At 33.4% G+C, this 25,932-nt stretch overlaps 3 protein-coding genes across 3 annotated transcripts; all 3 read right to left on the reverse strand.

Annotated features, from left to right (window-relative positions):
• Nucleotides 1-460: 460 nt before the first annotated feature.
• LOC101966587 (olfactory receptor 1165) lies at nt 461-1,420 on the reverse strand. The gene has a single exon (XM_005341554.1). The coding sequence runs from the start codon at nt 1,418-1,420 to the stop codon at nt 461-463; it is 960 nt and encodes a 319-aa protein (XP_005341611.1).
• Nucleotides 1,421-8,531: 7,111 nt separating this feature from the next.
• LOC144376751 (olfactory receptor 1165-like) lies at nt 8,532-9,479 on the reverse strand. The gene has a single exon (XM_078045031.1). The coding sequence runs from the start codon at nt 9,477-9,479 to the stop codon at nt 8,532-8,534; it is 948 nt and encodes a 315-aa protein (XP_077901157.1).
• A 9,878-nt stretch (nt 9,480-19,357) lies between these two features.
• Nucleotides 19,358-20,422, reverse strand: LOC101965999 (olfactory receptor 5D13). The gene has a single exon (XM_005341552.1). The coding sequence runs from the start codon at nt 20,420-20,422 to the stop codon at nt 19,358-19,360; it is 1,065 nt and encodes a 354-aa protein (XP_005341609.1).
• Nucleotides 20,423-25,932: the final 5,510 nt, after the last annotated feature.

A 25,932-nucleotide genomic window follows, 5' to 3' on the forward strand; every position in this document is an offset into this window, starting at 1 on the left:
TCAACACAGTGAGTTCTAAACATTTGAGAATGAATCTGGTAAAGGCACCTTTCATTTGTATTTGAACCACTCAAATATTAACCACAAGGTAAATTCAGGCTGTAGCACAAGAAATAAATTCTAAACATGGACTACTAGCTCCTCATTCTGACTTCTGTGGTGTCCAGTGTGGAAGTTTAGAAGCATATTACCTTCTGAAATTCTTCAGGAGAAATCTACAAAAGCAGCATATATGCAATGAAACAGAAATTTATAAAGTGCCCTAAACATTTAAGAGCATATTGTATTCAATATTGGATGGACACAAGAGTATTTCATATTCAATAATGGTTGGAAGGTCATAGGTCATCACTAAAAACATGAGTATTTACATAATCACACATAATCAAATATATGGTTCAAACAAGTGCCATCAAGAATATTTTTTAAATTAAGTAAGATTAAGATTTACAAAACATATTTATCTGAATTTTATTTGGAGAGAATGCATTTTGGAGTTGATCAGCCTCCTGACTGTCTCTTTCACATCTTTGTTCCTGAGGCTGTAGATCAGGGGATTCAGCATGGGGATCATGACAGAGTAAAGTGCAGTCTCCACTTTGACCAACAGCCAGGAATTTTTGTCATGGGGCACACAGTAGAGAAGGAGGATGACCCCATGGAAGATGATGAGGGCCATCAGGTGAGAGGCACAGGTGGAGAAGGCTTTGCGGAGGCCACCCTTAGAAGGCATCCTGCTGACAGTGGCGATGATGAAGACATAGGAGGCAAAGGTAATCAGGATGCTACACATTTCACTGAATACAGAAATGATGAAACAGGCCATCTGACTGAAAGTAGTGTCAGAGCAGGACAAAGAGACGATGACAGAGTACTCACAGGCAAAATGATTCATGACATTAGACCCACAGTAGGACATTACTGCCAGAGAATATGTGAGTATCAATGAGCAGAGGACACCCCACATGTAAGATCCACCCACCAGGAGGGCACAGAGCTTGCGAGACATGGCAACTGTGTAGAGAAGCGGGTTACACACAGCCACAAACCGGTCGTAGGCCATCACTGCCAACATGAACATTTCTGTAAGCACACAAGAACAGCCAAAGAAAAACTGTGTCATGCACCCACTGAAGGAGATACTTCTATCTTCCACAACCAAGACCTCTAACAACTTGGGTGTAATCATACTGGAGTAGCAAACATCTACAAATGAGAGGTGGCTGAGGAAAAAGTACATGGGTGTATGAAGCTTGGGATTGATCCTTCTCACTATGATTATGCCCACGTTCCCCACCACAGTGACAGTGTAGATGGTGAGGAACAGCAGGAAGATAGGAGCCTGGAGCTGTGGGAATTCTGAGAACCCCACCAGGATGAATTTAATTACAGTGCTCTGGTTTCTGACTTCATGTACCATGATTCTTCTTTAAAGAAAAAACATGAGAAAAGAAATAAAATTGGAGCAACAGAACTTGACATGGTGTAATGGCAGAGACTTAGGTGATGTTCAGTGTGGCCCAGTGAGGGAGAGAGCTGTCAGTTTTTCTGTGGTGAGTCCTCGGCTTACCTTTGCATTCTTACTTGACCCATTACCTGGTCCTTGATAAAGAGGAAGTTACTGTTTTCTTCAGGACTATACTTTTTAAAATCTGGAATAAAAAAGTGGTAGTGATCATCACTATTTTATGTATATAAATGTGTATAAATGTATCTGATGCATGGAAGGCTTCATGTGAAACTATTTTATGACAAGCACGGATACATGTAGAAATGTCAGAAAATCATTGAACTAATCATATATTTTACATGATCACATCACAGAATCCTTGGGAATAGAAAATATTTCTAAATGCAAATACAAAGAAAAGAATGAAAATTTGAGGGACAGATTATACCTTATCAAACTTTTATAGGTCTTTACCAAAATAATTAATTATTCCATTATCAAAACACATTCTAATATCTTTTTCTTTTTTCTGTACTTCCTTTTTTCCATTTTTTTTCATGTTTCTTTTTTATTTGTTTGGTTGATTGTTTGGTTACCGAGTCCTTGCATGCAATACTACTGAACTGCATCTCCAGGTGTTTTGGGGGACTGGGTCTCACTAATTTCCTTAGATTTTGGCCAAGCTCCTCTAGCTGTCCTAGTAGTTCAATTATCCTTCCTCAGCTACCCAAGTATCTGGGATTGCAGGTGTGTCTTGACCTAGAAAACACTACTTTCAATTTATCATGAAGTATCTACTGAAGAGAACTTTTAAGTATATCATCAACCCTTCCACTGATAAACAGATTCTTGCAGTTATATACAAATTATCTTCCATCTGTGCATTGTCTAGAACATATTATATGAAATACAAAGAAACAACACATTATCATCAGTTAAATAGTGTAATAAAAATAGTAATTTTTCATTCCAAGTATCCAAAACCCTTGCTTCATGAGGCCATTTTAGGAGTGCTGACCAAAGAGGACTAAAAGCATATGTAAAGCTGAATAATAAAAACATCCAATTTTTTAATCCACACAATGTCCAAGTGAATAGACAGATAAAAAAAAAAAACTGTGATGTTAACACATCTGAGAACCGGGACAAAATTTTTTGCTAATGTGCTTCAAGTGACAGGATCTGTGAAACCTACCACTATTAGTCCCAGCACAGAGTACTGCTGTACCTTGCAAACTTGACATGGTGCAATGGCAGAGACTTAGGTGAGCTGTGACCTCTGCAAACAGTCAAACATAGGGTTACTGGTGAACCACAAACCCCATATTTATACCCTTAGGATCTTGAAAAACTAGCCCTAGACATTTACTTTCTAACTTCTTTTGGTTTTCAATTTCACATTCTTTTTTGAATTCCAGTGCCCATGGACTCCTTGTCCAGTGCTTAGATAATGCTCACTTTGCATTGTTCCCCAATCACTGCCTGGTGATTTTTGCCTTTGCTTATCCTTTCAGATGCTCAGGTTGGGACTATTGTAAAATCATACACAGTTAATGAAAAATGAGGAAATATCAAGCTGTCTCTCATTCTTCACTCCTTCTCTTGCCAGCAGGCATTTCAACAGAATATTGCTCGCTCTCTAATAAAAACTACTGTCCAACTAACCCTTGAATACAATCATTGAAGTTTTTGACTCCACTGTCTTTCAAAGTGCATGAAGGGAAGCTTTGAATTTTGATGACATTTCCTTAATACCTCAACAAGCAATTCTGTCCATCCATACAGGTATCTTAAAATTGCATTCTCTGAAAATGTTTATTTCTTCTAATCCATTGCATTGACTCCATTCCTCCACTTGTGTTTTAATCTTGTTTAACCACAATTTCCCTGTATATCTCTTCCAAGAAAATGTCTATGGTTATCCAAATGTGAGTTTTTCTCATGCTTACATTCTTTTCACTTAAATTACCAGAACATTTATGAAAGCATAAGAGATTTGCTATTTTATGTTTGCATTCAGGTGTGCTCTCTATTTTACTAAATTCAATAAATTTAATGAAAAAAAAACTTATTTTGACAGTTCACTTAAATCCTCTAGTGTGAGATAGAATTCAGAACAAAGTTTCAAACTCAGTCAAATTATCCTAGGAGTCATGAAAACAGAATTTAGTATATTGAATATGCACCATTCACTTAAGTAAGGAGACATTCCTCTATCTCAGACCCCAGAGATTTTTTTTTCTCCAACCATTTCTGGATTTCAACATACCTCTTGGAAGAATGAAAAGATGCCCAACATTGAAGCAACTCACCAAAGGACATATTCTCCTTATATGCATTTTTAATTGTGTACTTCCTTGCCATTATGCACACACTTCATGCACATTCTCCCTCATGATTAAAGTGTTCTTATACATTTCACATCCCTTTCAAGGCAGTGACTCTTCCAAAACAGAATTCAATAAAGGAGGGAGGTAACCTTGTTCCAACTGTCAACAACATAATGATGCTCTGAGGAAGTTATAGCTCATGAACATATATCCCATGATAATGCTCTTTGTTTTACATCAAGCTGTTTAACACTAGAGACACCGACCCTGGAGAATCCTGATTATTTTGAAGAAGTATAAACAACAGAATTAGAGAAAATCACTACTCTTCTGTTAATTGGAGTAGAGTTTCTTCTAAATTGGCAATTTATTGATAGACATGTCTTAAAAATACCTGACTTCTATATGGAGGTTCACTCTGAAAATCACAAAAACATCAATGACAGAACAAGACCGTATTTATTTCAATCACGCCAACATAATTATATGTTGTAAGCATTTTTAGTCTTGTTTGATTTGTTTGCATAACATTCTGCAAAATCATAAAGTTTGTTCAAAATAAAGATGTCAAATAGTCTGCATCATGAAATAATGAAAAGATGGATATGGTTTTATAATTTTTTTCATGTACCAACCTAGGTACATGTATTTAGACAAAACTCTACACTATACTATATATTCTGAATATGCCTTCTGCTAGGGAGTCAGAAAACTGGCATATATTAAGTATCTGGCTTTCACTATAGACCTAGATATATTCTTCAGAACAATCCTATAGATTATAGCACTGGTATTTTTCATTCATCTATTATACCTGCTACATTTACACTTGTGGGTTGCAGGTGGTGTCAAACACTATAAAAATAATACCCAGATTCTTGACTAACTATGAAGTCTTGAGAAATGCACAGAGGCACTGACATTTAAAAATAGTAACTATTAAGGATTTTGTTTGTTTGTTTTTTAACAAAGGATTGAAAATTCTGATGCAGTTACACTGGAGAAGTTGGAGAAATAGGTTGGGAATAATGAAGCAGAATTTTATGTTCATATTTACAAGTATCAACTGTTTTAAATTGGTGATAGCTTGCAGAATAAATATTTTTGCTTGGAAGAACTTTGGCTGGCTGACCCACATCAGTATATTTGGTCTAGTATATTAGTTGAAGTTACAACAGAGATTAATCACTAAAAGTACTTTTAAATCAAAGCAAATGATCACTTTAAAACAGAACACTGAGAACCAAAATCATTTCATTTTCCCACTCTATTCTACTTTCATTTCACTATGGCATGTAAAAAAAAATAAATAAAAGCAAAGAATAAAAGACGCCCAAAGCAATGTGTGCACTATAGCCATTGTGCAATAAGTTCTGTGTTTTAAAAAGTATTAATTCTTTATCACATTAAGTGGCAAAAGGTACATATGTGTTCCAAAACAACATGCAGATTTTGGTTTTGGAATCTGTGTCAATGATATTGACTGTTTTATCATCTGATTTGTAGTCTCATTAGATTTTTAAAGAATTATTTTCATGATCTCTCGACATACTTTTTTGATCCAGAAACTAAACTATTGCTGTATCAACCAAGAAGAGATATTTGTAAAATAGAAATAGATAAGAATTGTATATCTTCATTGTGGTATGTGTAACTTTGAGTTAAAATACAGAAGTATCCCAATAACATTCTGCAAAATTACAGACAATGTTTGTTCAAAAAAGATGTCAAATATTCTTTCATGAAATAACGAATGAAAAGATGGATATGTTTTTATAATTTTTTCAATTTTATTAAAACAGCAAATATAGTGAGAAGCAAGAAGAAAATTTAAAAAGATACAAACAAACAAAAACAACCCTGAATGACTGGTTAATATATCAGAACATATTATTAAAGAACATATGCTGTGATCCAAAGTGAGAAAGTTTTTTATATGTTTAGGATACAAGAGGACTCATGCTTAGGAAAGCTCTAAGCAACATAAATATTTAGATAAATGGTCAATGATAGTATTAATTTGAAATGGACTAGTGTTATTTTCAACACATTCAAACATCAGTTGATTTGAAGGGTGAACTCCTGAAATGATGTAAAGTTTGAGAACTATTTATTTTAAATTTTAATAACAACAAATGTACATATTGTTTACCCAAGAAAATTAAAAGAGATCTACTTGATGAGGGGGATTCACATAACAGTTCCAGAAGAAACTACTAATATTGTTTAAAAGCTCAGAAAACTGTAAGTGCATTTGTAGTAGAATGAAATTTTACCTCTCTTTCTCTCTCTGCACAAAACTAAGCTCAAAGTGGATCAAGAATCTAGGTATTAAACCAGGAATCTTGCATATACTAGAAGAAAACATAGGCCCCAAAACACTTTACATACACAATGCAATTCCTATCAAAATTTCAATTATGCTCTACATGGGAGTGGAAAAAGCACTCACCAGAATACCCAAAGCAATTATTAGCAAAAGTAAATGAATAAATAAACAAAATTAAGCAAGAGATATCACAATATCAGACATATATTATACTAAAGAGCTACAGGAATAGAACTAGTATTGGCTGCAAGAAAGGGAAGAAGACCTATGGAATAGAATAGAAGACACAGAAATAAAAACATAAAAACACAGCTAACTCATCCTAGACAAAGGACCAAATAACTTACATTGGGGAAAAGACAGCCTGTTCAACAAATTGAGCTCAGAAAACTGAAAATGCATACAGAGTAGAATGAAATTTTACCCCTCTTTCTCACCCTGCACAAACCTCAGCTCAAAGTGGATCAAGAATCTAGGTATTAGACCAAAACTCTTGCATATACTAGAAGAAAACATAGGCCCAACACTTCAATATATTGGAACAGGAACTGACCTCCTTAATAAGAGACCCAAATATCAAAAATTAAAATCAATAAACAATAAATGTAAAGGCATCAAACTAAAAAGCTTCTTCACATCAAAGAAAACACTCGATAATGTAAAGAGAGTGTACTGAATGTGAGAAAATCTTTGCCACTTGCCCCTAAGATAGAGCATTAATTTCCAAGATAAATACCAAGAACCCAAAAAACTTAACACCAAAAGAAAACCAAATAGCCCAATCAATAAATGGGAAAAGGAACTGAAAAGGCAAGTCATAGAAGAAGAAATACAAATGGTCAATATGAAAATCTCTTCTCTAGGAAGTACAGAAATGTAAATTAAAACTACATAGAGGTTTCATCTCATTGACGCCTGAATGGCATTATCAAGAATACAAGTAGTAATAAACTTTTGATGATAATGTGGGGATAAATCTACATCGATACATTGATGGGATGAGTGCAAATTGGTCCACTCACTCTGGAAAGCAGTATAGAGATGCTTCAAAAAACTAGGAATGGAACCACTACTTGACCCAAATATCCCACTCCTGGGTAAGTACCCATAGGATTTAAAATCATCATACTACAATGAAGCAGCTCCATTAATGTTTATAGCAGTCATTTAATAATAGATAAGTATGGAGCCAACCTACGTGTCCTTCAGGAGATGAACAGATAAAGAAAATGTGGTATAGATACACAATGGAGGCTTACTCAGTCATAAAGAAGAATGACCTTACGACATTAGTGCTGACAAATGGATAGATCTGGAAACTGTCACGCTAAGTGAAGTAAGCAAGTCCCAAACAACCACAGGTCAGATGCTTTCTCTAATAGATACAATAAATGTAACTCACAATAAAGTGCAGGGGCAGGGAATGAGAGAAATTAGAAGTGCAGTAGACTACATAATGAGGAATGGAATGAATCGAGGAAGGATAGGATACACATGAGATTGCATATTCCGTATATTTAGGGTTCAGAGACCAGGAAACTCTGACTCTCAAACTAGACGTCCTGCAATACATTTTCTAACCAACTGTTTAGTATTTTTCTTTCTTAGTGACTGTCATTCTATAAATTTTGGAAGAAAAGGAAAGATACACCATACAACACTGACTCCTTTGTTTAAGCAACTGAGTGGGTAACTAAGGCAATTTATTGATGAAGACTTACAGAAATCGAGATGAGTTTATTGTTAGAATGCATGATCAAAGGTACAATTCCTGTCATATCCCTAAAAACAGGGTACAAGTTTTGTTAGAGGCAAGTATAAATTTTTATTGCACTCAGCATTATCTTAATACATTTCATTGAACTCTAATATATTACACTGGAACTCAGACAACAAGGGATGCATAAAAGTATATTTAATACCTACTTTCTGAAGTCAGTCAATAGTTCTCATCATATAAATAAGGGTCCTCATTGTACTTACTCTATTAAGGTGAAACAAAAAGTGATGCTTTATAGAACTGCTGGGTCAACACAGTGAGATCTAAAGACTCGCATATGAATCTGGTGCAGTCACTGTTCATTTTTGTTTATGGCACCTCTATTAAGCACAAGGAAAAGATAGGCTGTAGCACAAGGAGTGAGTTCTAGATATGTACTTCTAACTCCTTATTCTGACTTCTGCCATGTTCACTGGGGAAGTTTAGAAGCATACCTTATGAAATGCTTCAGAAGAAATTTACAAAAACAGCATAATTTTTAATCAAACTGAAAATTATAAAGCACTCTGAACATTTATGACAATTTCATATTCAATATTTCATGAATGTAAACATGTTAAAAACATTCAGTTGAAACAAGTTTCATATTTTTTAAGAATCATGCATGTTTAAGTTATACAAAAACATATTTATCTGAATTTTTCAATAGAGAGAATGCAGTTTGGTGTAGATTAGCCTCCTGACTGTCTCTTTCACATCTTTGTTCCTGAGACTATAGATCAGGGGATTCAGCATGGGGATCATGACAGTGAAAAGAACAGTGTCCACTTTGACCAGGAGCCAGGAGTTTTGGGCATGTGGCACACAGTAGAGGAGAAGAATTATCCCATGGAAGATGCTGATGGCAGTCAGGTGAGAGGCACAGGTGGAGAAGGCTTTGCGGAGGCCACCCTTAGAAGGCATCCTGCTGACAGTGGCAATGATGAAGACATAGGAGGCAAGGATGATCAGGAGGCTACACACTTCATTGAATGTAGAAATGACAAAACACGCCATCTGACTGAAAGAAGTGTCAGAGCAGGACAAAGAGAGGATGGCAGAGTACTCACAGGCAAAATTATTTATTGTGTTAAACCCACAATAGGATAGTCTTACCAGAGAATATGTGAGTATCAATGAGCACAGGACACCCCACATGTAAGTTCCAGCTACCAGGAGGGCACAGAGCTTTCGAGACATGGCAACTGTGTAAAGAAGGGGTTTACACACAGCCACAAACCGGTCATAGGCCATCACTGCCATCATGAACATTTCTGTAATCACACATGCACAGCCAAAGAAAAACTGTGTCATGCATCTATTGAAGGAGATAGTTCTATCTTCCACAACCAAGATCTCTAACAGCTTGGGTGTGAATACACTGGAGTAGCAAATATCCAGAAATGAGAGGTGGCTGAGGAAAAAGTACATGGGTGTGTGAAGCTTGGGATTGATCCTTCTCACTACAATGATGCCCACATTCCCCACCAGAGTGACTATGTAGATGGTGAGGAACAGCAGGAAGATAGGAGCCTGGAGCTGTGGGAATTCTGAGAACCCCACCAGAATGAATCTGTCTATAGTGCTCTTGTTTCTGACTTCATGATCCATGATCCTTCTTTAAAGAAAAAATATGAGGAAGAAAAGAAAATGGAGCAGCAGCACTTGACATGATGGAGAGGCAGAGACTTAGGTGATGTTCAGTGTGGCCCAGTGCGGACGAAAGCAGTCAGTTTACTGTGGTGAGTCTTCTGCTTCCTCTTGGGTTCTTAATAGATAACTTGCTGCCCATTGATTTGGAGCAATTAGCTGTGTTCATAGGACTGTAGTTTTCTTATCTGGAATGAAAAGTGGTAGTGATCATCATTATTTTTATAATGTAAATTGTCTATAAATGTATCAGATACATGGAATACTTTACATCAAAATATTTTATGACAACCAAGGAGACCTGTTCAATGTCAGACCATCGTTGAAATGATCTTATTACTCATATGATAATGTCATGAGAGTCATTGGAAATAGTAAATACTTTCAATATGCAAATAAAGAAGAACAAAAATGAGGGGGGGGCAGAATATATCTTGTCATACATTCACTTTTCTTTATCAATATAAAGAATCTTTTCATATTCTATTCATATTCTATTTTCCTTTACTTTCTTTTCTTTTTCACTGTGGAATGAATCCATGTGTGCTTTACCACTAAACTCCATCTACAGTTGTTTTGATTTTGGGGGACAGAGTCTCACTAAGTTGCTGAGGGTCTGCCAAAGGTCTTGAGGATAGCCTAGAACTCACAATTATTCATCCTCAGCCTCTCAAGTAGCTGGAATTACAGGTATGCCCCACTGTCCCATGCCCAACAAACCCTATTTTCAAATGATCATGAAACACCTACTGAAAAGGACTTTTAAGTGGTCCCATGAACAATTCTACTGAAAAGCATTTTCTTTCTGTTATATATCAAATGTATGGTAATTTATAAGGTTTGCAATGCTGAATAATAAAAATGATTTCTGTATGGGTATTTTGAAAATTTCTTAAAGGTTTCACATTGATTACTTTCTTCCATGTATGCATTTTGTAGTACATATTAAACAAGAAGAAACAACCCATTATCAGCAGTTTTGAGTAAGAAAAATGTAATTTTTCATTCCAAGTAATCCAAAACACTTTAGTCTTGAGGTCATTTTTGAGTGCTGACTCAGGAGGACTGAAGGAACATGGAAGACTGAATAATTTAAAAATATAATTAAAAAATTTGAAATCCCCAAGGATTCAAAGTATTAGAAATTTCTCACAGCTACACCTGAGGAAACGATTGACTCTGAAATCCAACAACTGTGATGTGGCATCTGAACACATACAAGAACTGGTGCAACTTTTTATGCGAATATATCTCCGGTGCCAGTCTTTCATGAAAGCCACCACTATTAGTCCCAGCACAGAGTACCAGCTGTACTATTGCACTTTTTATTGCCCAGGAGAGCCAGGGACCTATGTAAACAGCATTCAGCTGGTCACACATGTTGATGAAAATGTGTTGTTTTGATATTCAGGAATTTAGCTTATTTTATTAAGCTAAAACAGCACTGGTCAAAATTTTGGCAGGGCCATCTCCTGCTCATAAAACTCGAAGCCTGATGAAACCATCATCTCAGTGAAGGTTCCACAAGTTGGCTTAAATGATGAATTCCTAGGTGGTTAGTGCGGATTCTGCTGAATGGTTAATGCATACTAAGTGCTCTTCCTGAGAGTCTCTAAACCAAGATCTGAAGACCGTTTAGACCAAGCACCGTTTAGAAGTTGTGAATTCTGTTTTCACAAGCTCTGTTCAATGTCCATTAACAATATTTTTAATTATCATTTTAATAATAAAATTCAAGTTCATGTTTAAAAGATTTCTCTTCAAATCTTGTCATGAAAAGAAACTAAGACACTAATCATCATAGTCAATTCTATATTTAATCATGTACATTATCATATTCTTTATTAATATTGACTTTTATATATTTTTTGGTTACCATTACATGAGCCTCTCATTCTGGGGATAAAGGAAAATAAGGCTGATTCTCACAATATAGACTTTCAAATATTTTAAGACACTTTATGCAGTCTTCTTCCTTTGTATAAACAACTTTATTTAACATTTATTTACTTTCTTATACATATATTTAAGAGTGTCAGATCAATATTCTTATCATAACATTAACCTTCTTTATCCAACACTAAAGTACTAACATAATTTCACTATCCCAAGAAAATCTATCAGGCCAAGAAGGAAGAAACTCAGGAAACTTATTATTTCCATACCTCTAAAAAGGCACACTTTGTTGTTAGCTATTTGAAATGAGCTTGGTTAATTCACTACCTTGTCAAATTTTGTCCATGGGTTACTAGTGTACAACAAACCTGACACTTATACCTTAGGATCTTGAAAAGTCAGCCGTAAACATTCATATTCTGACTCCTTTTGGCTTTCAAAATTCACATTCCCTTTTGAATTCCAGTGCCCATGGACTCCTCCCATAGTGCTTAGATCTTCCTCATTTCACATTGTTTTCCCAAGCCTGCTTGGTGCTTTTAACCTTTTGCTTATTCTTTCAGAAGCTCAGGTTGGGGCTGTTGTAAAATCAGGCAGGGTTAATGAAAACTAAGGAAATGTCATGCTGTCCTTCATTCTTCACTCCTACTGTTGTCCCAGGCATTTCAACAGCATATACTTTGCTATTTAAAAAAAAAAATAAAGAAAAAGAAAACTATCATCCAACTAACCTTTGAATGCAATCATTAAAGTTTAGACTCCACTCTTTCAAAGTGAACCCCAACAAGCAATTCTGTCAATTCACATGGGTATCTTAAAATTCTATTATGAAAATATTTATTTCTTCTAACCTGCCGAATTGACTCTATTCCTCCACTTGTGTTTTAATCTAAATCTTATTTAATCACAATCTCCCTATATAGATTTTCCAAGAAAACTTTTATAGTTATCCAAATATTATTATTTTTTTCATGCTATAATTTCCTTGCACCTATAATTCACATTTATTTAAAAAAACAGCTTTTTTAAAAAAAACTATGTGTATATAAAAATACACATATTTTTATATGTATGTCTGTCCTTTACATTATTTTCCTGAATTCATTAAATTTCGTGAGAAAAAAAGCTTACTTTTAACCCCTAGCTCATGCGACATAGGAAATCAGGGCAAACTTTCAGTCTCAGCAAAATGTTCCCAGGAACAATGAAAATAGAGTTTAGCACTTTGAATATGTACCACTAGCTGAACTGAATAAACATTACTCTCCTTCAACCCCACTGAGTGTTTTCCTCCCCAAACAATTTCTGGATATCAACACACCAATCTCACATATGAATGAAAAAATGCCCAACATTAAAGCCACTCACCAAAAGACATATTTTCTTCATATACATTTTTAATTGTGGCCTTTCTTGACATTAGCAACCACTATATGCACATTCTCTCTTACATTTAAAATGTTTTATATGTTTTCACATTCCTTTAAAGGTAGTGACTCTTCCAGAATATAATTCAATAAAGAATGGAACTAATTGCACTTTTCCAATTGACAAATATTTTGGTGAGAGCATAGTGATGCCCTGAGGAAGAGACAGATCTTTAACTTATAATCCATGACCCTGCTGTTTGTTTATGCCTCTCTGCTTAACTCTGGGGACACAAACCCTGGAGAATCCTGACTATTGTGAAGAACTAAAACTAAAAGCAGAATAATTAGAGAAAATCTCTCTTCTGTTACTTGGAGTACAATTTCCACCAAATAGGTAATATGTTGATTGATGTGTCTTAAAAATACCTGACTGCTGTATGGAGGTGAAACTCTGAAAATCACAAAAACACCAATGTAAAAACAAGATCATATATATTGCAATAATCCCAATACCATTATATGCTATAAGTACTTTTAAGCTTATTTGATTTGTTTGCATGTGTGTACAAGTATTTAGACAGAATTCAACTCTACATAGCATTACACATCTTTTCATATGCAACCAAAGTGTGGATTTAATATTGTTTTCTGAATATGCCTTCAGCTAGGGGGTTTACAGAATTGCCTTGTGTTAAATATCAGGTCTTTCACTATAGACCTAGCTATATTCTTCAGAACAACCTTATAGATCATAGCCCTGGATATTTTAATCCATCTATTTTAACTGCTGAATTTACCCTTATAAGGTGCATTTCAGGGTAAAAAAAAAAAGATAATAATATCAAAGACCCATAAAAATACCACCCACATTGATGACTGACTATGAATTCGTAGAAATGCACATCTGTATTGACATTTGAAAACAAAAACTACCAAGATTTTTTCAAGATAGTGAAAAGTCTGGCACAGTTACAATTGGAAGAGTTGGAGAATTTGGTAGGAAAAAAAGCGGTAGCATTTTATGATCATCTTTACAAGAGTCAGCTGTTTTTAATTGGGAATAGCTTGCAAAATAAATATGTTTGCTTGGAAGCACTGCAGCAGGTTGACCCACATCAACACACTTAGTCTAGTATATCAGTTGAAATCACAGCAGAGATAAATCACGAAAAATACATCTAAATCAAAAAATTATCACTTTAAAATACAATGCTAAGAACCATAAAGCCTTTTGTTTTTATTTTCTATTTTACTTATATCTCAGTACGACATATAAACAAAACTAAAAGAATAAAGACACCCGAAGCCATGTATGCATGGGAGCAGTTGTGCAATTAGTTTTACCTTTTAAAAACTATTAATTCTCTATATTATTAAGTTGACAGGGGTATGTATACTTTCCAAAACAGCCTGCAGGTTTTGGTTAAGGAATATGTGTATCAGATACTTTTTTTTTATCATCTTACATGTAGTCTCATTAGACTTTTAAAGCATTATTCTCCTGAACTCTGGACTCTGGACGTGTTATGGCTGTAAAAACAAAGAAATGATGTTTGAATATATAAGCAGATAAGAAGTACAAATTTTCATTGTGGTAATGTGTATCCTTGAGTTAAAATACAGAAGTATCTCAATAAGATTCTTCATAATCAAAGATAAAGTTTGTCAAAAGAAAGATGTCAAATACTCTCAGTTCGGCTGGGGTTGTGGCTCAGTGGTAGAGCATGTGGCTAGCACATGTGAGGCACTGGGTTCAATTCTCAGCACCACATAAAAAATAAATGAATGAATTAAAGTTTAAAAAAATTAAGAAAAATATTCTGTTATGTAAACAATGAAAAGATGGATATGGCTTTATATATATATATTTTTTTTCATTTTTACTACCACAGAAAATATAGTGAGATACAATGAGAAAAAAAAAAAAGCCTGAGTTGACTAGTGAAGGTATCAGAACATATTTTTGAAGATAATATGCTGTGATCTAAATTGGGAAAGTTTCATTTTTGTTTGGGATATGAGACTTGACTGTATTTGAAGGGAGTTGATAGGATGTAAAAAGACATCATCAAGACAGACTGGAATGGAAGAGCTAAGGGGCATAGACTTAAGAAAGGTCAAAGCAATGTAAAGTTTTAGATAACTGTTCCATGAGAGCAATAACTAGTAATCAACTAGTGGTAGTTTTAACATTTCCAAACACTAGTGGATTTTAAGAGTGATCTAATGTAATAATGTAAACATTTTTTCAAGAACTATTTATTTTAAAATTTATTATCAATGCATATACATATTCTTTACCCAAGAAAATCAAACGTGATTAACTTTATTGGTGGGGGTTCACATAACAACTACAGAAGGAAGATACATAATGTGAAAAAAAAAACATTTTTTTTACTATAATAATATAGTATTCTCAGATTTTATTATAAAGTCACTGAACTAATAATACCAATATAGTTCAAAATACTTGCATACATACAGGTATAAATGTTAACATAAGAGCAACAAACAAAATGATACCTGTTATTTTTTCTCAAGATATGATATTTGACAGACAAACATACACAATAATGTTGAAATGAAATATATGGGAGCAAAATAGTTAATTTTTGCCATACTCTTAAATTCAAAATGAATAAAAAACAATCGATTACATTTTTTTATAGTAATAGCATGTTAAATTATGTATTTAGGGAAATACTACTTATAATAGTATCAAATATACCAAATCTCTAAAAGGAGGCAAATTACTCTAAACACAATTTTTAAAAATGTATTAAAAAGATTTAGTGTAGTTCATGCAAACATGTAGTATATACACAGATTGGAAACAAATAAATATTATAATCATGTCATTTTGACCAATTCCAAAAAAATGTTATGACTATTATTGTTATTTCTTTTGAACTGTGGGATAATAGTTCAATTTTTTTCTTATATTCCTTGTTGTTTTTAAATTGTTTTTGTTATTGCTTTATTATTGGTAGGTGAACTTTAATTTTGCATATAAATTATATAAATTGACTGTGTCATGTATTGTGCACATATTTGGTCAAACATTATTCGGTTGAATTCTGTGAGGAGGTTTTTCCTGCCGCTCACTGTCCTGCAGATCTTGGGACTTGTCAAATTTCATGATGACATGAACCAATTCTTTAAATTTAATTCCTCATATAGACAGATTCTGATAGATACAGTGATATAAGTATGCATGTAAACACTACCGGTTCTATTTATATGTACTCATTGATCAATATATTTACTATGTATATTGAAATAAATCTGTGATTTTTCCTTATTTTCACAATGCAATAGATTTATTAATGAATTTTAAATGGCATGCCAATTTCTAGTTTCTAAAATAAATACATATCATATTTTATATATTAAAATTTATTTCAGAACTTTATTATTAGTATTAATGTAATATACTTTTGAGTTTGGAGCTATAAAACTCAGTTACCCCAAAATCAATCTATAATTTTGCTTCTCTCAAATCCACAAATAAAGCCTTCTTTATTCATCACAGTCACAAGTTTTCTGTGTTCTGAGTGCATGAGTTCAAGTTTCATGGAAATTGCAAGACATACTTAATATCACTTTTTCTATAAACTTGGGGTGAAGAGACCAGGAAATACTGACTATTGAGTAAGATGTTCCTCAATATATTTCCTAACCAGCTGTACATTTTCCATTTCCTTTCTTATGACTTTCATCCTATAATATTTGGTAGAAGGAAAAGACACCTAATGAGATCTTTGTCCAATAGAAATACAATTACTGAACCCTCATTTATTTTATCAACATAATACCAAAATTGACATATAAAAAATTTATAATTACTGCCATAATAAAAAGCAAACATTAAGCAGTTTAAACATATTTATCAGGCTGCAAATGTAGCTCAAGTGATAGTGCGCTTGCCTGGCATGCATGCGGCCCGGGTTCGATCCTCAGCACCACATACAAACAAGGATGTTGTGTCTGCTGAAAAATAAAAAATAAATATTAAAAAATTCTCTCTCTCTCTCTCTCTCTCTCTCTCTCTCTCTCTCTCTCTCTCTCTCTCTCTATTTAAAAAAACATATTTATCACTGGATATATCCTCAACAAATATTCCGCACATCTCTTCAGATTAAAAATCATCTTCATATCTAGTAGATCCCATAGTTTAAAAGTTGTGTGTGTGTGTGTGTGTGTGTACTATCTATAATCACTACTTAAAACAGAAATTAGCAAAATAACATATAGAATGTAAAATACATGTATTTTCACAATTAAAAATATCTACTCCCAGACTAAAAACACAATTTACTATTTTTTTTTAAAGGCACATTACATTTCTGTCAATACATATCCCATCAGGAGTATTTGAAAAATGTTTACAGCAACTGAATCAACAATAGGTAAGCTGTGAATGCAACCTATGTACCCTTCAACAGATAAATGGGTAGAGAAAAAAATGTACTATATATAAATAGCCAAATATTCCTTAGCCATAAAGAAGGATGAAATCATAGTATTTGCCTCTAAATGGATGGAACAGAAGACTTTCATGTTAAGTGAATTAAGCCAATCTCCAAAAACCAAAAGTCAAATGTTTGGATATGCAGATGCTAACACATAATATGGGGGTGGAAAAGGAAGAATAGAAGGGCTTTGGATCACACAAATGGGAATGGAGAGAAGGGAGAGGAATGGGAACAGGAAAGATGGTAGAATGAATTGAACATAACTTTCCTATGTCCATATACACACGACCAGTGTAACTCCACATCATGTACAATAAAAAGAATGGGAAGTTATACTCCATATATGTATAATATATCAAAATACATTCTACAGTCATATGTAACTAAATAACAAATAAAAATTAAAATATATACTAATTTGAATGAATTTACAACTATTTTTGTATTTGCTTAATTTCCCACTATTAAAAAAACTCATTAGATTTCCATGCTTAAAGGTAAAAACATCAAAATAAATGTAAATATAACAATCCAACTTATAACCTAATAAATTTATTGAATATACAAGTGTTCCATGGTGCATATTCAAACTTCTTAAATCTTTTTGTATAAGAAGCATCATTATTGAACAGCAAATATGCTTCTCACACACATTCCTACACATAGAGAAACTGGAATGGAGCATTTAATGATTTATCCTCCTTTATTAGTCAACAACTAGAATTAAAGTAGCATATTAAAATGACTATTTAGCACGCTCGAGTAGGATCTAACCCAGGAATTCGAGAATAGCAAGAAGAGTATTAGCGTGACATACAACATCAACAGAATGTAGGATGAAAACCATATGGCCATCTCAATAAATGCAGAAAGGACATTTTATAAGATTCAACAACCATTTATGGTAAGTAGTACTGAACAAATTAGGTGAAGAAGGATTACACAATTACATATAAAAGTCTCATGTAACAGCTGACATTGTTCAGAATGGGGAAAGCTGAAATCCTTCTCTCTCTGATTTGGAAAAAGCAGGTAATATTTTCACCCTTGAATTTGGGGATTAGCTAAATAATTTACTCAGAGTCAAAAGATATTAACACATGGATAGCCAGACAAGCTCCAAGTATCTTTTATGGATAGTAAATTCAATTGTGACTCAAGAAGTTCAAGAAGATGAGGGACATGTAGGCTTAAGGGCTGAAGGTTAATTAGTCAAGTTAATTCACTCTTACAGCCCAAAGAATTCAACCAATATCAGCAGAAATATTTTAGTCAAATCATTGATACAATTGCTTAGTAAATATGACTGCAGGGTATGCTTATTTCTATATTATCAGCTAGTAACTGCTGCCTGAATAGTATCTGTTTGTTACATCAATATCAGTGTTGTATATTGTACTTTTATGGAGGAAATTGGAGAAAAACAAAATGAATTTAAAATTACCTCTAAAATATTTAACAACAAATAATTAATGAAAAAAACACATGAACATGAAGTGCAAGTCTAGAATGATGGCTGTATATTTGCAAATTACATTAGTTCCTTTTGCAAATACATAATTATATAAATACAAGTATTGTATATACAAATACATATTGCCAAATAAAATTTAGATACACTATATTCTAGCCTTTGTAAGAATTTGTATAATTTATTTTGTTTTTATTTTGGTTGCCTACAAATTATCCAATGCCAAAATGACTCATTTTTTATACTAAGTATTTTATTTTGAATAGTTGTTTAGATACAAATTTTGAATGATGAGATTAGCTTCCTCATTGTAAAGTAAGATTCTTCAAATCATCTTAAAATATCACACTTTATAGGACAAAAATTGAACTTAAACACTTCCTGAACAATCTCATGGAAAAATATGTTAAAACAAATATTTTTATTTAAGTATAATAATATTGTAATAGTCTAAATTTCATTTCTAATAATATTCAAATTTTAAAATTCACTTTAATAGAGTGAACAGATGTTGAAATGTTAGGTGAAGAAAGCTTAAAGATACATTTAAACATACTTAATTTGTTAATATTTGATTTGTTAGTAAAATAGAACACCAGTACTCAAAAAAAAAAAAAGCTTCTGAAATCACATTTTATGACAAAATAATTGGGTGTTGATTAGCTTCATAACTGCTTCCTTCACATCTTTGTTCCTGAGGCTGTAGATCAAGGGGTTAAGCATAGGGATGACCACTGTGTAAAAGACAGAAGCAACCTTGACCATGAGCCACGAACTTTTGTTGTTGGGAACACAGTAGAGAAAAAGGATGGTACCATGGAATATAGTAATGGCGGTCAGATGGGAGGCACATGTGGAGAAGGCTTTGTAGCGCCCCCCAGTTGAAGGCATTTTCATGACAGTGACAAAAATGAAAACATAGGAGGTAAGAACAATCACCAGGCTGCTTATTTCATTGAATGTGGCAAAAGCCAAAAGGATTTTCTGGCTAATAGAGGGGTCAGAGCAGGACACAGCAACAATTGCAGCATGTTCACAGACAAAATTACTTATAAACTTAGTCCCACAAAACGATAAGGTCAACAAAAAGTATGTGAATGTTAAAGAACAGACTATACTCCAAAAATATGATGCAGCCACCAACAAAGAACACAGTTTCTGGGACATGGCAACCATGTAGAGAAGAGGGTTACAGACTGCCACAAATCTGTCATAGGCCATCACTGCCAACATGAATGTCTCTGTCACCACAAATATGCACACAAAGAAGAACTGCATGATGCAGCCTGTGAAGGAGATGGTTCTGTCTTCCACCACCAAATTTTCTAGTAGTTTGGGAGTAACCACAGTCGAGTAGCAGAAATCGATGAAGGACAAGTGACTAAGGAAAAAGTACATGGGGGTGTGGAGTTTGGGGTTGAACCTGATGACCAGGATCATGCCTGTGTTCCCCAGCACAGTGACTGTGTAGATGGTCAGGAACACCAGGAACAGGGGCACCTGGAGCTCTGGGTATTCTGAGAAGCCCAGGAGGATGAATGTCACTCCAGCAGTCTGGTTTCCTTGGTTCCTGAGATAAAATAGGCAAGTTGATTCATAAAAGAAGTAGACCACTTTGGGTGAGGCAGAATGAAATGAGCAAATACTCAGAGACTTACTAGTTATCAATAAAGATTGTCCTGGAAAATACATTTGGCAGTTACATTTATTCATGAGCAAGCCTTCATTCAATCCACATATAATACAGTATGAAATTTGTACAGATGGCATAATAAGCAAGTATAGAGGTGGAGAACACAACTGCTATTAGCCCTGAAATATTTCCAAATAGCAAAATTAGCATCACCAGAGAACACTTACCTGATGGGAAGGACCAGGTTAGATTTTTTTGCATGAAATATAGTTTAATGAGGTACTTATTTTCAAGGAAATAGTCATCATGGGTTTCATGAATTTCTTCCCTGCCTCACCTGCCTCTCTGAAAATTTAAAACTCTAAAAATGAATGACTCATCAAATTGATCAAGTAATTATTTCTGTTGTTTCATAGCTATTTCTGAATTTCCTATTCCATTGTCCTTCCCATGCTCTGACATACCATTCTCTTCACACATTTTCCATAAAAGAATAATTCATAATTATTGAAAAGTATAAATGCTGTTACCTCCTCTTGGTATTTACTGCGATGTGAGGTTGAAACAAACTTAAGTACAATATGTCCTGACTACTTTTGTTATGTTGAAATATTTCTATCACAACATTCTCAGGTGGTCAATTTAGTCTACCTCAAAACCTCCAAAGATGAGAAATTACTTCCTGAGGAATTATAGTGGTTTTTATTTGCTTCAGAATTTTTTTTTTCTGAAATTCATTGGTTTTGATGGCCACATAGTTCTTTCAATGCTCTATTCTCCTGGTTGTTTCTAGGTTATTCTCCTAATCTCTGTAGAAACAACATTTTTTTTTTAACTTGAGTTATCCCCCATAGCCTCGTTATTGGTCTTTATGAATAATGACAAACCCTAAAATTTCATACAGTATCTAAAACATAACAGATACTTCACTTGCTCTCTTACCATTTATCATTGTGGCATTGTCTGTTTCACTTTAAAATGAAATCCACAATAGCCCAGATGGAACACTAGAACGTAACAGATCCTCCATAACGTTTATTGAATAATTAGATGCATGGATGTGTAAATGCATGAATTCTACACTCTAGGCACATATTATACATGTATTTGGGTAAAAGCTTATAATACTACTAAGAAGTTAAAATTGCCTATTGAATTAGGACTGCACTGTTAACACACAAGGGTCTGAGGCACATCTTGTACAAGTAGTTACAGTGAAACCACATGGGATCTAAGCATGCTAAATTAGTATGAAGCAAGAACAGTTAGGGAATAAAAAAGCACCATTGTATTATGTTTATATGTTCTCAATATACTTATATATATTTATATATTCCCTCAAATTCCTTCCACTATGCTTTTCTTAATTTAATGCAATTATTCACATAACCACATTATAACTACTTTATGAAACCTAAAATAGAAATAGGCATGAAGGGAAGAACATTTCACATAGAACACTTTGAGTCACATGCCTTATGAGCTGACATTAAATATGCCTTAGTTTTCTGTATTATTATGATCTTATGATTCAAGACAATACACAACAGCTTGTGTTTTATGAACAAGAACATACCATATGTAACATATCCCTACAGATTTCCTTTGATTCAGTATCCATAATTTAACCTGCTACAATATTGATTTTTTTTCTCAATCTGTTTTTAATATAATACAAATCACATTGAGTCAAAATTCCATGACTATACATTTTTTTTCACTTTTTCAAATGTTTTATAAAAATCTGTATTTTTTCTTTAAATCTGTTTTCACATATTCTGAGCGGCCCAAAGTTGAAAGCAAAATCATTGCCATCAAAGACAAATGTATGCTGATATTCATATATTCAGCTGATTCCTACCCTCACATCTTTTCCACCCATGTAGCTTTAACTCACCTCCTACATTCTGCACCAGTACTTATGGACTTGAGGCTTCAGGCTAAGGTTCACAGTCTCACATTTAGCTTCAGGAACCATCACAATATTCAACAAACTAAAGGTTCAAAGTGCAACTTCTTTCCTTCCTTTCTAGTGACACACACCCTAGCTTATTTCTCATGTAATTTGCCATGCACCTTTCACTGTATGAGCATTTTCAATCATAGAATTATGAAATAAAAGCCTTTTCCTCTAACATGTTTCTTCTGAGATTCATCTGAGGAATAATATATGTAACCGCAAATTGTGCAATATATCTCAGAATTCATATCACTTATTAAAACTAAAGGTCTTTTGCATTAAAGAAGTTGTTTGTGATACAAAAATAAAATAAAATAGTTCCTGGTAACATAGTCCAGTCAATTAGAGTAAATATAGTGAAAGAATAAAAACAAATATTTCTAGCCTATTTAACTGTGTGGTTGTCAAGGCAGCTAGATTTATATCTGTGTTTGCCTCTTGCAGAGATTATAGGAACATATTCTTCTGCTTCTAAAGTAACATAAAGAAAGAATTGAATCAACCCACCTCAATGCAGAAGAATTTGACTGAATCATTTAAAAAAGTTCTTTACAAAAATTAATAGACTCCTTCAGAAAGAAAGGCTTTTTCTGCCTTTTTTTATTTTTCAAAATAAACTCAGTGATGACAGAATGAAAGGAAGATGAAAGGCTGAATCCTAGCCCCAAAGGGTGCCACACATATATTCCACCAAGACCTTAGGGATTTTTGACCCTAGAGAGTATAGGTAAAGGTCTGCCTCAGAAGCCACACATGGAGCAATTAGATGAAACAAAGCCCCATGTGATAATTGGTTGGAATGTAATTTCTTCCAAAGATTGAGGAATACTTTCATTATCAATTAATTTCCATAATCTTACTTTAAATCTGTTTGTCAGGCATAACACATTTTGATATATTTATCTATTAATTTTTAAGTTTACAAAAGAAAAACAGCTATTGAACAACTATCTAGAGATTAGTACTCTTAAAATTTTTTTTTCCTGAACACCAATGTGGATATATATCCCTGTATATTCAAATACAAAACGTGTATAAAAAATGAATGGATAAAGAAATTGTGGCATATCTAAACAATGGTATATTACTCAGCCACAAACAAGAATGATGTTATGATATTCACCAGTAAAAGAATGGATCTGGAGACAATCATGCTAAATGAACTAAGCCAAACTTCCATAAAGAATGGTTGAGTTTTTCTCTAACAAGTAGCCAAACAATCTAGAAAAAGAACAAATTTGGATTTTTGACACTTTCTCATTTCAAACTTTCTAAAAGTTATCATAATCCAAACAACTAAGTACTGGTGTAAAAACAGATATATGATTCATAGACTAATGGAATAGAATAGAAATCTGAGAAATAAACACACACACACACACACACACACACATACATACAAACACACATATATATTTAATATATATATCAGAAAAGAACCAAGATTCTTTAATGTCAACAGGGAAGTCTTTTTAATGTATGATGTTCAGAAAGCTGGATACCTCATGCAAATAAATTTGAGATTTGTAATTTATAAAAAAAAATACTTAAAATGGATCAATGACTTAAAAAGTTTTAAAACTTAGAAAAAATTCTTAGAAGACAAACTTTATGACTTATTATTTGTAAATGATTTCCTTGATATCATATCAAAACAATAGAAAAATTTAAAAATAGAAGAAAATAAGGAAGAAAAGATAAATGGAAAATGACAAATGTTGGGAAGGATGTGAACAAACTAGGCCCTTTACTTTTACATGGGAATGCACAATATTGATGTCTCGATGGATGTTTGTGTGGTGGATCCTCAAATAACTAAATATGGAAACACTATAAGATGCATTAATTCCACTGTGAATAAATATCAAAATAATTAAAAGCAGATTCTCTTGCAGATATTTGTTACTGGTTTTCTTAGAAGCATTATTTACAGTAGCCAAAGGATGGAAAAAACCCAAATGTCCGTCAACAGATGCCATATGTCAATATAGATGAACCATGAAAATATCAAGCTAACTGAAATAAGAAACAGAAGGTAAATATTATATGAATAAACGTAGATGAGATATTTTTAAGAGTAAAATTCATATTGACAAAAATCAGAAAAAAATTAAAGAAATACAATATGGATAAAATAAATAAAATATAAAAATAGAAGAAATTAAAGAGGACTTTAGAAATGGAAAGACCACCCATATTCTCAGATAAGCAGAATTAATATAGTCAAAATGGCCATACTTTGGACATAACTTTCCTATGAATATACATATATGAATATACAGTATATGAATATAAAATATAACTTCACATCATGTTCAGCTACAATGAGATTCTAATCAGAATAAATTATACTACATTTATGTATGATATGTCAAGATAAACTCTCCTGTCTAAAAAGAACAAGAGAGAGAGAGAGAGAAAGATTGTTATACTACCAAAAGTAATATTTAGATTTAATACAATTCCTACAAAAATACCAATGACATTCACCAAAGAACTGAAAAAAAAATCCATTTTAAAAATTTATTTTGAAGAATAAGAGAATAGTCAAAGCAATCCTGATCAAGAAGAGTAACACCATTGTGATGGAAACAACACCAGACCTCAAATCATACTATAGAGCTATAGCAACCAAAACAGCATGGTATTGGCACCAAAGCAGTCTTGAAGACCAAGGAATCAAGAGAGAGAGAGACAGAGAGAGAGAGAGAGAGAGAGAGAGAGAGAGAGAGAGAGAGAGAGAGAGAGAGAGAGAGAGATACACATAGACCCAGTCATCAGATACTTGAAAAAGGTGCCAGAAACATCAGAAACATATGTTGGAGAAAAGATAGTCTTTTAAACAAATGATGCTGGCAAACTGGATTCTATATGTAGAAGATTGAAACTAGATTCCTATCTCTCACCCTGCACAAAAGTCAACTCAAAATGGATCAAAGCCCAAGAAATTAGACCAGAAACTCTGCAACATCTAGAAGAAAATGTATATTCAACACTCTAACAAATTGTCATAGGCAACAATTTCATTAACAAGACCCATTTGGTGAAACAAATGAAACCAAGAATCAATAAGTGGGACAACATCAGATTAAAAAGCTCTGTCTAACAGGGGAAATAATGATGTGCTTCAGGAGAAAGATTACAGAACGGGAGAAGGTCTTTGCCACCTGCTCCTCAGAGCACTAAAGTAAGAATATATAAAGAACTCAAAAAACTTAACTCCAAATAAACAACCCTTAATAAATGGGCCCAAAACTCTTCTTAAAAGAAGAAATACATGACCAAAAAGTATATGAAAAAAAATTCAACATCTCTAGCAATTAAGGAAATGTAAATCAAAACAAGGCACTAATTAAAAAAAAAACTATGAAATAATAGAAGAAACATAAGTAGAGCAGAGGAAAGGATACAGGTGTAGAGAGAAGGAGAAAAAAACAGAGAGGTCCTGGGGACCGAATTAGAGCAAATTATATTCCATCCATGTGTAAATTGCATCAAAATGAAGCTTAATGTTATATGCAACTAATACAAATCAATTAAAATGCAGAAAAAAAAGAAAGGAAGGAAGAAAAAGTTAAATTGATACAGACACAAACTAGGACACATTTA

The sequence above is a fragment of the Ictidomys tridecemlineatus genome, chromosome 4 (assembly GCF_052094955.1).
Source record: "Ictidomys tridecemlineatus isolate mIctTri1 chromosome 4, mIctTri1.hap1, whole genome shotgun sequence".
Taxonomy (NCBI): Eukaryota; Metazoa; Chordata; class Mammalia; order Rodentia; family Sciuridae; genus Ictidomys; species Ictidomys tridecemlineatus.